The 18,119-nt window shown below is 28.2% G+C and overlaps 4 protein-coding genes across 6 annotated transcripts in view; 3 read left to right on the top strand and 1 right to left on the bottom strand.

Moving 5' to 3' along the window:
* Positions 1–10: 10 nt before the first annotated feature.
* On the top strand, positions 11–4,804 carry LOC107066554 (bifunctional FAD diphosphatase/FAD synthase). Its single transcript, XM_015321284.2, is given in 7 exon segments — positions 11–120; positions 2,650–2,809; positions 3,021–3,267; positions 3,346–3,781; positions 3,853–3,994; positions 4,069–4,198; positions 4,201–4,804. Coding segments are annotated over 6 exon segments (1,395 nt in total). The 5' UTR covers positions 11–120; positions 2,650–2,662; the 3' UTR covers positions 4,494–4,804.
* Positions 564–2,009, top strand: LOC149030830 (tRNA (guanine(37)-N(1))-methyltransferase). Its single transcript, XM_089177744.1, has one exon. The coding sequence runs from the start codon at positions 591–593 to the stop codon at positions 1,869–1,871; it is 1,281 nt and encodes a 426-aa protein (XP_089033870.1). The 5' UTR covers positions 564–590; the 3' UTR covers positions 1,872–2,009.
* Positions 4,805–4,935: 131 nt separating the features above from the next.
* Positions 4,936–7,159, top strand: Uvop (ultraviolet-sensitive opsin). Its single transcript, XM_015321285.2, has 5 exons — positions 4,936–5,387; positions 5,646–5,861; positions 5,960–6,341; positions 6,455–6,639; positions 6,793–7,159. Exons 1-5 carry the CDS (start codon positions 5,164–5,166, stop codon positions 6,902–6,904), a joined length of 1,119 nt encoding a protein of 372 aa, XP_015176771.1. The 5' UTR covers positions 4,936–5,163; the 3' UTR covers positions 6,905–7,159.
* A 5,557-nt stretch (positions 7,160–12,716) lies between these two features.
* Shab (Shaker cognate b) overlaps positions 12,717–18,119 on the bottom strand; it is a 43,379-nt gene continuing 37,976 nt past the window's right edge. For all 3 annotated transcript variants that reach the window (XM_089177728.1, XM_089177729.1, XM_089177730.1), the window contains 3 exons: positions 15,623–15,836; positions 14,191–14,613; positions 12,717–14,123 (listed from right to left, as the gene is read on the bottom strand). In XM_089177728.1, the coding sequence (XP_089033854.1) occupies positions 13,852–14,123; positions 14,191–14,613; positions 15,623–15,836 (909 nt within the window). In that variant the 3' untranslated portion in view covers positions 12,717–13,851. The remainder of the gene's footprint in view (positions 14,124–14,190; positions 14,614–15,622; positions 15,837–18,119) is intronic.

Here is an 18,119-nt window from a genome sequence, read left to right on the forward strand (position 1 = left end):
AATTCTTTTTCTCTGCTAGAGGGCGTAAAGTAACAACTCTTCTAATATTATTCTCGTCCAGTGTAACGTGATTGAATTCGTTATTGTTATTTTATATATTTACGAGAATAAATAATTGAGGTAAATAATTCTTTTTTTTGGTTAATATAAAATTGTAATAATACTATATAATTATTGTTATATGTTGATATCTGTGTACATGGTTTATTTCTTATTTATGAAATATAACCTGCATGGTTATTAGATTCAATTAAAGTTAAGTTTAAAATTGTTTGAAAAGATTTTTATAAAAATCTATATGATAGTTACAAGAGAATAAATGGTTATATTTTAATATACAGGATCAGATACTCTAGTAAAATTTTATTTTGTTTGTAACTTTCATGTTTTTTTGTTTGTTTTTTATATTGTCTTCTAATAAATTTGTCATAGTTATGTATTATATTATTTAGTAAAATAATATTTTTCTGTGATAATTAATTAATTTTGACATTGTTAAGCAGTGTTTTATCCTGTAGATGGTGAGGCCCACAGTTGCTATACGAGGCATTGCTATAGTAAACCAGTTACATTGCCTTAACAAAACCACTATGACTTCTTTGCTGGTTCCTCCAGTATCGGTACGCGGTATGAAATGGTTGGACCGCGATGCATTTACGACTATCATTGAGGTTCCTTCATTAAAATTGTGCAAAGTTAAACTTCCAAATTATATGCCTATATTAAAAAAGTATTTTCTTAAGCTACATTCTTTAAAACCAATTCAAAATGTGGATGACGTTAATATTATTGTCTACCTTAATCCAGAAATCATTAAAAAATTTGAAGATATCGATGAAGCTGACAGAAAAATATTGAAAGATCAATACGAATATTCAGAAAAAACTCAGCTGACGTTAAAATATGAAAACTGGAAGTCGGAGGATGTATTAAAATCCATTCTTCCAGTGGATGTAGAAACGCCCATGTCATTTAGTCAAATAGGGCATATAGTACATTTGAATTTGCGTGACACACAGTTGCCTTACAAGAATATCATAGGACAAGTTTTCCTCGACAAGATACCAACTGCACGTACAGTTGTTAATAAAACAAAAAACATAGACACAACATTTCGTCATTTTACTATGGAAGTATTGGCTGGTGATGAAGATACCATAACAACAGTCAAAGAGAATGGCAGAACGTATCAATTTGATTTCGCTCAAGTCTATTGGAATCCACGATTATCTACGGAACATATGAATTTATTAAAATACATGGAAAAAAGCGATGTCTTATATGACGTCTTTGCAGGAGTTGGACCTTTTGCTATTCCTGCAGCTCACAAAAAAGTTCGAGTATTAGCTAACGATTTAAATCCTGAATCATACAAATGGTTACAGAAGAATGCAAATATTAACAAAATCAAACGTGACTTTCAATGTTTCAATTTAGATGGTAGAGATTTTTTAAGAAACGTTGTTAAAACTGATATTCTTAATAGAAGGGAACAAAAAATGACTGGTAAAGAACATATAGCTATGAATTTACCAGCTTCAGCTGTCGAATTTTTAGATATACTTCCAAATTGGTTTAGCCCGGAAGAGATAGAAAAAGTTGCTTCTAATCCACCTACAATACATCTTTACTGTTTCGTCAAATTACGAAAAGCTCAGAATCCTTGGAATAACGCTATATTATTAGTAGAGGATAAACTTGGATGCAAGTTGTACGAAGACTCGTTGGTCCGTGTACATAACGTCAGAAACGTTTCTCCGAAGAAAGAAATGATGCGTGTATCGTTTTTATTAACTAAGAATATACTTAAAGGCGAGGAGCCAGCAATGAAGAAACCTAAATTAGAAGAATGTACTGATTCTTATAATTAATTGTAATGATAAATAATAGAGATTACTGTTTAATTTTTGTAGAGAATAAAGAACAACGATGAAAAAGAAAAACAACAAAGGCTCCCGTAAGACCAAAACTGTATTCCAATTACCAACGACGCGTAGCATCAAATTGAAATTCAAAGCCGAGAGAATGGCAAGAAAACTAAAAAATGTAAGTTAATACTATTGAAATATTATAATTAATAAGTGAAAATACATTTTTTGATATAAGAACACAGTCGTTCAAAAATAAAATATAAATAAACAGTTGATATTTCTCTTATTAGTTCGATACAAAAGTAAATAAATCGACGCCCAAAACAACTAAAAAGACGAAAGAAAAAAAGTTGCTCGCTGATAAAACATTGAAAGACTTATGTCAAGAAGTAGTCATAACGGCTCTGAAGAAGAATAGTAATATTCGAAAAGTAAAGAAGCAAGAGAAAAAAAATTGATTAAAAGTTCAATGCCGGTAGAAACAAATAAGATGACAGCCTTGGTCCAACAAATGCAAATATGAGAATTTATTATTCTTTTAACTCCTAACTAATAATCAAAAATATATTTGTTATATTTGTTCTACGAATAAATAAATATATACGCATATGAGTACATAATTTAACATGTGTGTTTTTTTTTATTATCTCTTTCCTAAAAAAATCCTGTACTATGTAGAACTATGATAGATTGTCATTTTTATGGATATAAATCATAAGTAAATATAATCAAGCGAAGTCTACCGTTAACATATCTTTTCTTATCTGAATTTGCTTAGAGATTGCATTGGAATGGAGCACGTGTATACGGCAGGGCTGATCGTAATTGGCGATGAAATCTTGCGCGGACAAATCGTAGATACTAATACATCATACTTAGCAAGAAAATTAAGAGCTACAGGAGTGAAGCTTTGTAAAGTAACTGTGGTACCTGACATAGTGTGTATCAAAGAATTTTTTATATTTTATATAAATTATATTTTTTTTATAAACACATATACATATAAAGAGCATTAAATAATCAAAAAATTTCATTTCATTCACTATAAGTGTTATTTTTTATTTGCTAATATAATATCGTCGATTCATAACTTATACGTGCTTTTCATACGTTATAAGCAATTTGACTACTTTTAGGTTTTTGTAATAGGTAGAAGAAATTGCACAAGAAGTATCCGAGGCATCGAAAAAATATTCCATTGTATTTACGTCTGGCGGAGTTGGTCCTACGCACGACGATGTCACCTATGAAGGTATTGCAAAAGCATTAGAATTAAAGCTAGAGGTACATCAAGAATTGTTGAATTTTTACAAACGATTACTTTCTGGAAAGACGGAACTAGAACGTTTATCTATAGTACCGAGTCCTTGTGAGCTTATCTATGTTAATTCAACTGGTACGTATCACTTTTTGTGAATTTATTAGTCAAATAGTAACAGACTGGAAAGTGTAAAATTCGTATAATCTTTTTTAGAGGATTATGCAGTGATCAAAACATCAAATATTTATATTCTTCCCGGTTCTCCAAAATATTTTAAGCCTGCAGTAGATACAATTATGCCTAAGTTAAGTAAAGGCAATCCATTATATTTTGATTATGTCGATATTGAGTCAGACGAGTTGTCGTTACTTAAAATATTGGACGAACAAGTACGACATTGGGAAGGTAAAGTAAATATAGGAAGTTATCCCCAAGGAGAATCAAATATCGCGAATCCTTTCGTAAGAATTACATTTGAAGGACTTGAAAGTGATGTTACAGAAGCGAAGAAAAAATTAATTTCATGTATACCGATGAACATCGTTCGGAGTAAAAGATTTAGTATAGAACAAGCAGAGCTGATTATTAATAATAGTAAAGAAGAATATGTGCAGAATGCGATTGACGTTTTGAAACAATGTTATGATAAGTAAGTTTATTGTTGCAAGTATTACGAACAATCACGCAAGTATCTAAATATTTTTTATATATTTTTTATAGATATAATGCAAATGAAATTTTTCTAAGTTTCAATGGCGGAAAGGATTGCACTGTTGTATTACATTTAACTGCCTGTATTTGCGCGTTACGCAATGTTTCACCGCCATTGTGTTTATATGTACCAACAGATCCGTTTCCAGAGGTATGAACATATCTAATCTTATTTTTATAGTAAATATGATAAATAATTTCAACACTATTGGTATCATTTTATAGATGGAAACGTTCATAGAAGAAGCAGCTAATTATTATGGTTTAGAATTAATTAGAATGAAACCACCATTGCGTTTGGCTTTAGATAAACTATTAAGCAATAAAAAGTACTTAAAAGCGAGTCTGATGGGTATGAGAAAGGAGATCCTGGAGCAGAAAAATTAGAAGCATTTAGCTTCACTGATCCAGGATGGCCAAATTTAATGAGAGTCAATCCAATATTAGATTGGTCTTATTCCCAAGTGTGGCAATTTATACGCAAACACAAAGTGCCGTATTGTTCTTTATACGATAAGGGTTACACAAGTATCGGTACCAAAACAAAAACACTACCAAATCCTTTATTAAAAGATCCTCAAAATCCATCTACTTACTTACCAGCATATACTTTAAGCGAGGTATCTGCTGAAAGACATGGAAGAGAATGATGTCAACCATTATTAGTTTCAATTATAGTTCCATAAGATTTTCATTCATTTGATTTATCACCTTTACTTTTCTCATATCATTTTATCTCTTATTAGGAGCATACCTTTTCAGTATTTTATTTAAAAAAATTATGAAATAGTATAATTAACACACACGCACGTACGCACAGAGTATGATCGACGTGATTATATGAAGAATGAACAAAGTAATCTAAAATATATTAATATACTAATTATATATAATCTTTATATGAAATACAAAAGAATTGTCATTACGCTAAAAAACGAAAGTATATATATATATATATATATATTTATATTTATAAATTTTTTGACAAATCTACACCAAAGTAATATTCGAAATCGACAAATAAAATAAATTAAATTAAAATAAAATAATATAAAATATTGACAACGAAGAAAGAAATTATGAAGGAGGAAGAAAATAAAGATTGATACTGTAGTTGTAACAATTGATTGATTTGACTTTGAGACTTGGTCTTGCTGACCAACGGCAACCAAAGGGATGATCCCCGGCTGATCCTCTAATGAAGCCACATCATTCTGCCGATTAAAGGTTTCATGGATTTAATCAAGACGGATATGGTATATAAGAGCGCTTCTTGAATAATCTTAAAACAAGGTGAGGGACTGGCAGACGGTGACCACCATGTTCAACGACAGTATTCGTTGGGAGGCGAGAGTTCTACCAGCAGGTCCACCACGTCTGCTGGGATGGAACGTCCCTGCCGAAGAATTAGTCCATGTACCAGAACATTGGCTGGTCTTTCCTGAGCCTAATCCCTCCCTTCATTATATGCTTGCCCTATTATACATATTATTTACATTTATTGCCTTGCTTGGAAATGGTCTCGTCATATGGATATTTTGCGCGTAAGTAAACTTTTCTTTTATTTTTTAATTATGTTCCTTTTTTGTTCTTTAATAATCTTTATATCATTAGATTTGTAACATATTTTCGTTCCATTTTTTTTTTGTATTTTTTTAAGCGAAGTGACGGGACGAATATATGAAAATGGGTTGAATAGTTTTGAGTCCCAGATAAAAAAACTTATTTCTTTTTTTTTAATGGAAATGAGTGTAAAAGAAAAAGTGATTTGTTTTCATCAAAATATATTTGTTCTTTTCAAGTGCCAAATCTTTGAGGACTCCCTCGAACATGTTCGTGGTGAATCTTGCGATTTGCGACTTTGCCATGATGATGAAGACGCCAATTTTTATTTACAATTCGTTTTACACTGGTTTCGCTTTGGGTAATTTGGCGTGTCAGATATTTGCCACGATCGGTTCGTTGTCCGGCATCGGTGCGGCAGTAACCAACGCCGCTATAGCATATGACAGATACAGGTAACATGTAATACAATTATTTATTTATTCAAATAATAATAATAATAATAATAATAATTTAACGTAATGTATACTAACATTAATATTTTGTTAAATAGTACCATAGCTAGACCATTGGATGGAAAATTATCTCGCGGTCAAGTGATTCTCTTCATCGGATTGATTTGGGTTTATGTGTTACCATGGGTCTTAATGCCCGCCATGGGTGTTTGGGGTCGTTACGTACCCGAAGGATTTCTTACGAGCTGTACCTTTGATTATTTAACCGATACCGGAGAAACAAGATATTTTGTTTTAACTTTATTCATATTCTCTTATTGCATACCAATGTCACTTATTATATATTATTACAGTCAAATTGTTAGCCACGTTGTTAATCATGAAAAAGCACTCAGAGAACAAGCTAAGAAGATGAACGTTGAAAGCTTGAGAAGTAACTCTAATCAGAATGCTCAATCTGCTGAAATTCGTATAGCAAAAGTATATAACACATATACAAAATTCATATTATTGATATATCATTGAAGTTAATAACATTTTGTTAGATATTTTATGTTGGAAGATATTAATTTATTTGTTGATTGATTTTTTAGGCTGCTATTACAATCTGTTTTCTATTCGTTGCCGCATGGACACCATATGCGGTGCTCGCCATGATCGGTGCGTTTGGAAATAAAGCGTTACTTACTCCTGGCGTTACTATGATACCTGCATGCTTTTGCAAAAGCGTTGCTTGTATCGATCCATACGTTTATGCAATCAGTCATCCTAAATACAGGTAATGAAATAATGAATTACGGCGAAGAAATATATAAATAAATAAATAACAATAAAATATATTTAAAAGTTAAAAATTTATCAATGTCATATAAAGTATTGATAGGTTATATTAATTAATTAAAAATATATATGTATATATTGTTATAAATAGGCTCGAGTTGCAAAAACGATTACCATGGTTAGAGCTTCAAGAAAAACCGATAGTATCTGACAGTACGAGTACCACAACCGAAACTGTTAATACACCACCAGCTTCGAGTTAATCTACGTCTACGTTTTACACAATAATGACGGATCAACAATAATAATAATAATAATAATAATAATAATAATAATAATAATAATAATAATAATAATAATAATAAAGAGAAAAAAAAGTAAAAAAAGAAAGAGAAAAAACTGCACTCGATATACTCTGATATTGTACGATTTATTCTGATCTTCACACTGTAAAATACGTGATTATATTCTTGTATAGTAAATAACATTCCAATAAAGTAAATCCCTGGCATACAATATTTCAACTTGATTTATAAAATAATAATTTCCTAACAATTGAATTTTTTGGCAAAATTCTTAAATGATGTTATTATTTTGGATTATATGTGTATAATGAATAAGAATTCAAATTTTTGATGCAGTTTTATTTTTTTTTTTCACAGTACTATTGAATTTTACAATTATAGAAGAGTAGGCCTTGCAAGACCAAAAAAATAATCATTTTATATGATCTATGATCAACTGGTTTGATCAGGTAGTGTATGAAATATCTTACAAGTATTATATCTTGCGAATGTAGTTTTATTTTGAATTCTTAATAAATTAGAAAGTTAAATTGAAAAGGGAATTGATATTGAAAATAAAATCAAATCTTGGCAGAATATTGTAGCTTTTTAAATGAATGAACAAATTTGAACGGATCAATAATACTTTTTCCAATACCGTATTTTCTCGTTCCTTCTAATAATAAAATTGAATAAGTTGAATATATAATATAATAGTATTTCTTCACTATCTGATCAACAAATTGTTAACTTCTTCATTTCCATTTTTCACGATACAAGTCTATGACTTTTAGCATTTTTTTGTACTATTCCATCGCTATTTATACTAATATTAATAATTATCATTAATGAGTTAAACAATAAATAATATAACAATGATCGTAATAATAATAATAGTAACCGACTGTACATAATCTAGGAACTTTCTACTTTTAACTAGAATAGCTTAGTGAAGACATTGATCCGCTTTCTGATTTATTTATTTTTTTCTTGTTCTATATTTGTATTTGTATTTGTATTATTATTATTATTAATAATCTCTTCTTTCTTTTTTTATCTTTTCTTTCATTAAAAATCTTAAAGCGGGAAATGGTAATGAGATCTAACTTTGAATAACAGGTACGAAAACGATCGAGATCATTCGCGAAAAAGGAAAGGATGATGATTTATTCTTTATTGATTTAATTTTATTATTATATATTAATATTATCATTATTATTAGGGAGAGATTATTTAATATCCGTACACCTTTCCTTTTTACGTGATTATAGCAACCTTGTATATTCCGATGTCAGTGTTGACTCGATGTGAACATTATTTTTAGACGTATCCATGCATGTATATACATATATATATGTTAATATTATTATTTTATATAACTGTAATATAAATTTGTAATCATTTTATATAATATTTGATTGATATAAATAAACATAAATTTATATACGTATAGGAGGTAGAAGCTGTTTGTGATCCCGGCAAAAATAGGTGTTTACATCAGGAATGTTAATCTGCTCATGCGAGCTTTGATTTTTTTCTAATTTCAATTAAAAATTAGAACAAATCATATTCTAAAAATACTCAATCCTATTCACAAATTATCTAACTCCTTTATACAATACATTCCTACCTAATTTGTCTTTAGACAAGCGCAGTGTTTTAATGCCAAACCTTCTCAAATATAAATGCCAATTTTCAAAACAAAACAATATGTCATTTTCTATGTCATTTACTATTTTATTAGTAATACTTAAAACTTAAATCAAAGTTACAAAATTGCATCGTTATATATATATATATATATATATGTATATATGTATGCATGTATACGTAGGAATATTTTGAAAAGATGAATTTAACAAAGGAAGTTATAATAAAGTACTCGAGGCTCGAACATTAGACCACCAGCATAACAATGATTCCCTCGTATGTAATATATCATGTAAGGGATGATTATATATTAACTCTTTATCTTTGCATAATTTTTATCTTTACTTCTTTTTTTCTTTTTTTTCTTTTTCTTTCTCTTTTTTTCTTTGTTCGTGTTTTCCTTTTCGCAATTGTACACCGTTTCCCTTATATTATCTACTATAACAATTAATAATAACGATGTTTTACAGATATGTCCTTCCTTCGTCAATAATCTTTCGATATTCATTTTACACGATATCATCTTACAATAAGATTGAAATACAGCCAACAAGATAAGATACAACTCGTTATCATCGTAGTGTTCTTTATAATTTATTATTAAAATAAAATTTTTTAATTAAAAAAAATCCGCTTGATTAAATCGATTGTTTTGTAATTATTGTTATTTTTTTTGTTATTGTATATTATGTGTATAAATCATATTTGTTTAAATCATCAGATTATATCTCTTTAATGTTTTGTATTATTTATCTTTTCTTCTTTTTTGTTTAAATTATTGTAACGAAAAGAGATAATTTAAAATAAATACGATTGAACACCAGTATCTGAATTGATTATACACGGATGATAATATCTCGAATCTCGCTACGATATTGTACGAGTACGTTCTAACAAATGATTATTTATGCTGCTGCTTCTGCTGCTGTTTCTGCTGCTTTTGCTGATTGCTTGATGCTTCTTGCTTATTCTATTCTTTTTACATATATATATATATATATATTTATTTTTAATTTCTTTACATTTTTCCATTTATACTCTTTCAACTTTGACGATGAGCATTTTAAAGCACGCGCGAAGTACACTTTTATATTATTAATTACTTAATTAATTAATTAAATGATTTATTTCATTTATATTATTATTATTATTTATTTTTTTGCTTATCTTAATATCGTAAAACATTCGATAATTTCATCAGCGCATCATAGCCGAGCATTTTTATAAGCGCTTTATTTATTATTCGATTCAAATTGTTAATCGGATAAAGAATTTAATTAACATATTCTAACAATAATAATACAGTTAATTCGATTTCATATTTTGATACGACGACGACGATGCGACGACGACGGTTAAAGGGAATTTGAACGAAAGCAAACGCGAAAATTAATCGGCTTTTTTTCTTTTTCTTTTTCTTTATATTTGTCCCAAAGTTTTCCTTTCATTATATTTATATATTCATTATTTATCGATTTTTGTTAATTTATTTTAAATGTGTGATCGATCGCGAGGCAGTTGTATATTAGATTTTTTCTATAATACTTTATATGATTTATATGATCATTGATCTATAGATCAATCGATCGATTTCAAAATATTTTCTTTATTTATTTTTCTCTGTTATAGATTCGAACTTCATTTATTTATCCCATATTTTATTCGCTGTCTTCATTTTATTTCAATTTTTTATTAGATTTTCTATTTTTTCTTATTTTTCGTTTGTCATTTTTTCCGTGATTTTTTCTTCGTTCACGCTAATAACTTCTTAAAACATTTGTACCATTCGTTTATTATCTTATTTCTTCAACGACTCTTATTTTATCTTTTTCTTTTATTATTAAAATTAAATTGACAATGAGATTTCCGTTTAATTTCTACATTTAAAATCAATTCCATTTCTTCAATATTTTCTTTCTCACCTTCTTTAATAAAAAAAAAAAAAAAACTAACAAATATTATAGCAATTTTAATGATAAACAAAATGGCAAGAAAACTTACATTTCATTGAAAAAACAAATAAAAATGAAAAATAAAGGAAACAACTAGAAGAAGAGAAGTAACATTGAAATTTGTTTGGTTATTAATGGAGATTTTAACGCAAAGATAACGCGAAAGGGATTGGTCCTTCGCAAAGAAAAAAATAAATAAAATGAAAATCAAAGAATGGAAGATTGAAAAAAAGAAAAACTTTTAATAGAAGAGATAAAGGAGAGAGGTTTTTTAGGGATTTATTATATCTTATGTCGTGTAGAATATTCTTGTCGAATTACTTATTTTCCATTGTTTAAAGTTTAAATAATGTTTTTTGAATAATTTCATCGTCAATCAACGTTCTATAAGATTATTTTTCCTCTTTTTATCTTTTTTTCATTTCTTACCTTTCCTCTCTCAACGAATATCATTTGGGATACATTTATATACATTAATTATGATACATATCATTCATATTATCATGCGATCATTTAGAAAATTCTTATTATTATTTTTGTTTAAATAGGGATCAATCATTTTTTAAATGGATCTGCAATTTTCTTTTCTTTTTGGGAACTTTATTTAAGGCAGTATAGCTCAGAATTCGCCAATTTAAATTCATAGCAATTGTATACGTACGATCATTATATTTAATTTATATCTTTTGTCTCATTTTCTCTCTATTATTGTTTTTTAAAGATTCGAGTTAGCTTTTATATCACGAGTTTTGCATTGTTAGCGTCTTTATGGTTGTGTCGATATTTTTTTAATTATTTATTTATTCGCCCGCATTCTCTTTTTTTCTTCCCGTGTTATTATTATTATTATTATTATATTTGTTTGAATGCATAGATCACATTTTCAGACACTCAAAGCTTGACTTAGCTTACAATTAATGATTATTTAATTGTTGAAATGTTAAAGTTTATTGGGCCGTATCGGAAACATTTTCTTTATTAATTAATGACGTCTAATCAATTTTTCCTTTATGATAAAAGATATGAAATAAGCAGAAAAAACAAATTGGAAATAGCATATTGCTTGGGATAATATAATTTTTAACTTTATTTGTACGTCTGCAATATTGTATTTCGTTATCATTATCTTTTCTTTCATTTAAATATTTATAATTTTTGTTTTAACGTTTGTCAAATTTCTTTATTATTTTTTAATCAATAAGTTTCATCATTCATCTTTTGTTCTATCTTTCTTTCTTTCTTTTTATATATCTTCCATAATGTAAAATTTTTATTCATTTTTTTTATATCAATGCTTGTATAATTTTTATTCCTTTTTCTTTTTTTAAAGAACAGTTCACGTATATGTATACCTGACGCATATTGATTTATTTCTTCATATATATTGATGAATATCTCCCATTCCTTATGATTGTTAGTTTTTAATTTAGTATTACGCAGTAAAAAGTAATTATATTTTTTAGTTCGTACAGATAGCGTAGAACTTTCTATTCGAATGTTGTTTAAGTGTCCTTCAATTCCATCCGTTATTTTTTCTTTTTAAAAGATAACCTGTTGCAAACTAGAATATATGCGTATCTAGCTAGGCTTTCCTAAAAATAACGTAGGTCTTTGATAACGAAGAAATAAATAAATCACTATTCTATATCACTACTTAACTTGCGATTGCTTTCGTTAAAGTCAACATTTCTTCCCTACTCCTTCGCCCACTTATCTAATCCTTTCTTACTGCAAAAGTTTATTTTAAAGATTCTTGGCTTTTTCTACGATTAATACGCGACTCGTTTTTTGTTCTATTTAATATAATAATTATAAATATATATTTTTATATATATTTATATTTATATATTATTTTAACGAAGAATCAGCGACGATCAGCAGGTATTTGTTTATTTGTTTGTTTGAATTTAATCCATTTTTCTTTTCTTTTTTTACATGGATCTTTTTCTCCGTATGTTAGGTAAACTTTTACGTTGAAGAAAAATTTTTTTTATTCTTTTTTTATCACGATTTCAGATTAAATTGCAAAGAAAAGTTCACATCGATCTGTATAGTATGAATGTTTTTTCTTATTCCTTTTCCTTTCTTTTTTGTTCCGAAGTAATATATCTCGACAAACGTGGAAATAGGATTCTTTTTTCTTATTCCTCGACTTTTTTTTTTTTTTGTTAGTTGTTAATTAATTATCATTGTATATATTCGTATATTAAAAAATAAATAGAAGAAGAAATAGAAAAAAAAGAAAATTTTCAAAATGATTTGAAAATTTAATCCTCTACGATTTATGATTTGTAAATTATTTTTTTTTAACGAATTTGATATTAAAAAAATTATAGTATTATACTATTTTTTTGTTCCTAATATTAAATATATCTTATTATACTAAATACAGTTATCTTTTTTTTTATACAAGATCATTAAATATGTAATGTTTATTTTCAAATTGAAAATAATTGAAGTAATCAGACCTTTCATACTTAATGACTTAATACTATACTGATAACATACCAAGTACAATTACATTATACTTTACTATATACTATACCAAAAAGTATAATATTACGTTGTAGTATAAATATACTAACATGCAATGAGAAATAATTTAGTTAATTAAAAATAGCAAACAAAATCTATGCAATTGTTCTAGAAGAAAAATTTAAAGTAAAGAAATTTAACCAAAAGTGCGAATAAAAATTGAAAAACAAAATTGATAGCAAGTGTAAAGAATTAACTTAGAAAATTTATTTTATTTTATATTATTCACTTATTTATTTTTTTTTATTAAAAAAAAACAAATTTTTTTATTTATTTCTTTATTTTTTTAATTTTAATATATTGTATTGTTTGTAATGTTGAAAAGCAAACAATAAAACATTACTACTAACGATATAATTATACTTTTCAGTATATTGCATAAAATGGAATCGCTTGTCGCGTGTGTTAACTTGTATTTATATTAAGTTAAATGAATTAAAATAATTTACCTTAATTGGAATCTTCAGCGTGATACACGAGTCCAAAGAACCAATATTAGATTAATTACATTTATGGTATACTTCGTGTATAATATAATTATACTTACGATTATTTTGATATTAGTATAGTATATTAATAGTATAGTGTAACATACATATATGTATATATCGAGTATAGTAAAAAAGAAAATTTTATAATAGGAATGATTTTTTTGTTCTTATTTTTTTCCCCCCCGATAAAAATGCTATTATAGAGGATTAAATCTTAATTGAAAAAATAATAGATATATTTGTGTAGATAAAATTCGCGAGAAGAAGTGTAGGAAAATGAATGAATATACCAATGTCGCTATGACGATGAGAAACGATATTCCTGAGGAAGACAATTCGTGTCCGAACTTTTGTAAGTATGACTACTGCTTGTAGTTGACGATTTATTCGATACGGGTTTTCTCTTTTCATCCGATTTCCTTACAACTTTGTAAGGTCTTAACGAACATATCAACATCGTTTGACTATCCTTCGAAGCTTCTTCTGTGTGTACTTTTGTACGTTGCTTGTGTTCTTCTGATTCTTTATTTTTATTTTCCGCCACTGTCTCGTCGCGCGCATGTTTCTCTTCTGAAATATATAAAACGAAAATGATTATAATACAAATTTCTCATTCAAGGATATAATAAAAAGGTACCTTCTAAGACATCGTCAAAGAGCAATCTTGGTATTTTAGCAACACAATTCTTCCCATCTGTTTGATCACCCGAAAAATCTCTCTCAGCGTTGTTGTTTGTTCGAAAAATTGATTCGAGAACTTGTCTCGATAAAAGTGGTGAAACCGGTTGTTGTTGTTGTTGTTGTTGTTGTGATTGTTGTTGCAGTTGTTGCTGTTGTTGTTGTTGTTTAGGACGGGTCTCATTATCACACATGCTACCCATTGATGTATTATCGGTTATTAATTTTTCCGTATCGGAGTCGCCCACATTGTTGTAATAATTGTTGCTACTTTCTGATTTCTTCAAGATCGATTTAGCTATACGATGTTTTTCTATGAACGGTACACCTTCACTGTCTATCGAGTCCGCTGACAATGAGAGTTTGCTTTCAGTGTTTGCGCCTGGAAATAAAAAGAAAAAAAAAGTTGAAAAATAGATGATAAATCGTACCATTGATTATATTTTTTTAATTTTAATTGATAAAAGAAAATATAAATCGATGGAGAAGAAGAAAAGAAGTTCATTTTATTTTATTTTTTTATTTTTTTTTTTGCCAGTTCACACGACATATCGATCACTTTATTTTATTAGAAACATTTTAGCATTCTAGCGAATATAGTATATAAATATTAAGTGTCTGTGTGTGTGTGTGCGTGCATGCATATATGTATATATGCATGTTCATAAAAATAGGAGAAAGTAGGTTACGACCTATAACAAGGACGAAGTTATTTTATCGAATCCTGTTTTATGTATCACCATCAATCACCGAGAACTAGTGTTTTAAGACCACTTCGAAAATATTCTAGAAATTTCTATCCGTTTATAAATTCCTGCGTCACGCGAACTTAAACCTAGTGAACAAAATTCTTCTAACATATTTGTTACTTGTTATTTTATACCTGTAAAATTTGTTATGCACCCAACCAAAAGCCGGCAAATACAGAGAGTCCCATGTAACTCTTTTCACGATTTTTCAAATACTTGCGATAACGTGACAAAAAAATACTATAAACAAAAGTTGATCTGTTTTTAATTGATAATTTACAAACATTATAATAAAAAATAATTAAAAAAAAATTTTTTTTAATGTTTTTTAAGGCTACCTTTATTTTTTTAAATGGCACCCTATATTTTTGACCTTACAGTAACCTTATAGCCCGTATTAATACGAATTTAACGAATTAGTATATCATGACCATTGAATAGTGCCATTTAAAAAAATAAAGGTTTTTAAACTTTTTTTTATTGCAATGTATAGTCAATCAAAAACAGATCAACTTTTGTTTAAAGTATCTTTTTGTCAGGTTATCGCAAGAGTACTTGAAAAGTTGTAAAAAGAGTTATATGGGACATTCTGTATATGTTTTTTTCTTTTATTTTTTTTTTTGTGAAATAAACAAATAATACCTGTATTGTAATGCCTAGGACCGCTAATCGATCCGAAGAAATGTTGATTGATTATGCGAGTTGCGGATGCAAGGCCGTTTGTCGGTCCGAACGCGAATGGTCGTCCACCGCGTAGTCCTCCATAATGATTGTTATTGTTTTCCATCTCTTTTAAGGTGATTCGAGTCGATGTATTATCCTGGTCGCAGATAAATTGAGCACGGGGTCTGCCGCTCTGCAATCAGCCCCGCATTATAACTAATACGACATCTTTTTTCTATATTCTCTATTATTTACATTACAAAATTTGCCTTTCTCTCATGCGATCATTTTTACTTTCTTTTTTTTATTTCTTTCCTTCATGTAATATAAATACAAAAATCTAATTTAACATTATTATAAATTTATACATATTATTATATGTACACGTGCATACGCCTATAGAGTGAATTATTTTTCTTATTTTTTTTTCTACAATTTTCTTCTTTCTTTCTTTCTTTATTCTTTATTCTTCTTCTTTTTCTCATTTTTCATCATTTATGTTTCTTTTTTCATCCAACGACAATTATTTTTTTCAATTCTTTACGATATTTTTGTTATATTATCACATTAACATAATAACAATACGTTATTCTACTGTACTAGTTATTGCTGTTGATTATTTATATTAAAGATCATACAAAGTTATTTTAATTTTGATTACTTATGGACCGATAAAAGAAATGTTTGAGAAAAATTTTTAATAAAAATTTACACTGATATTTGTTCATTTTTTTGCTTTTGTTTTTCTTTCTTTTTTACATTTACTTTGGATACATATCTTTTTTTTCTAAAATAAAAAGAAGAAAAAAAAACAACAATTTTAATCGAGATAAGAAGAGGTCGAAGATCCGTTGTTGAGTTCTTTCAATAAAATAATAAAAACGCAATTAATATGTTTCAAACGCCAATCTCTTTCTGCGACAATATAGAAAGATGTCGACAAACAAACGATCAAATTAAAAATTGAATAAATTAGAGCAGCCGGGAAACGTAGAGGGATAGGGGTGAGGGAGATGGCAGTATTTTTAAATAAAAAAAAAATATATAAATAAAAGGTATGTACATGAATCGATTAAGTATGGCATGAAATTTTGCGTTTGCTATCTCTTCGAATCGTTTTGTTGTTTTAGAAATTTTTCTCTCTCTTTCCAACTTTTTTATTTTTTATTTAAACAAAAAGAACGTTTACAATTTGATATTTAAATTGAATGCAACAAAACGATTCGAGAGTGTTGCTCGATGCTCAGATACATTAATATTTAATATTTATATAAAATATATATATATACACGTATACATGTACATACACATATAAATTTAGAAATAATTCTACAAAATTCATTATTTTTCTTTTCAAACTCTTATAACAAACGTTTATCATGTTTTCTTTTCAGGTTTCTATAACTACGAAGGCAACCTTATCAAATCAACGAAAAATATCAAACATTTCTTTTTGTCCAACCCCTTGTGTACGATGCTTTATACGTGTATAGTATATAATATATGATACCTTGAAAGATCGATATTAGAAAATGTCAAGATTCACAAAGTTGTTTATGAACACATACGTCTATGAAAGACCAAATATTTGATTATATTCTTATACATTATAATTACGGACATACACCAAGCAACCATATGAATCTTGATATTACCCAATTGCAATCTTACGCAGTAACACATACATACCCATAATATATATATATATATATATATATATATATATATATATATATATATACATAAACGTAATTAAAACGTGCAATAATATCAAGTGAAAACACGCAACGGACAAGCAACGATTTTTCGTTAAACTTAAATTAGTTAAGATCGATCAGAAAATATAGAAAAGAGTGTGGTGATGGTAATAGTAGGGGTTAGGGGGTCCTGGTGAAGAAGACGTTGGTTGGGTCAAGTGTTCAACTGGGTATAATAACCAATAGTATTTGGGTAATGTCAGGGTTCAATTGGTCGGTTGGTGGATTGTTTTGGTTGGTTGGTTGATGATGAAATGGTTGTGAAGGGGTTGTTACCAGAGTAGGCGTTTTTATATAAAAAAGCGTTGATTTAGCGATGAACATAAACGATACCCGCTTTCCGAGATCACTACTCCTCATTGGTTTTGAGAGGGAGGACATCTTTATATTTCCAATGTCGTTTCTACGATCAAGACCAAAATGACGGTCCCTGGACGAGTCGATAAATAAACAAGTATCTCGACTTCTTTTCTTTGAGGATCGACGTGTTCCCGCGATTTCAATATCGCGCTTCGCTTCCACGCGAGCCGAGATAGGAAGAAGAACTTTACGCACAAAATTCTATTCGCTTTCGGCGATATTCATCTGTATTCCATTTCTGATCTCGATGGTTTGCGCAACTGAAAGAATCAGGGAGAAAAATATTTCTATGATTGGCTACTACACTGTGTTGTCCATTTTCTTTTTATTTCATTTTTTTTAATTTTTCTCACATTTCT

This window comes from Polistes dominula, unplaced genomic scaffold (assembly GCF_049000335.1).
Source record: "Polistes dominula isolate Pdom_NZ unplaced genomic scaffold, Pdom_raw_medaka contig_24, whole genome shotgun sequence".
Lineage (NCBI taxonomy): Eukaryota > Metazoa > Arthropoda > Insecta > Hymenoptera > Vespidae > Polistes > Polistes dominula.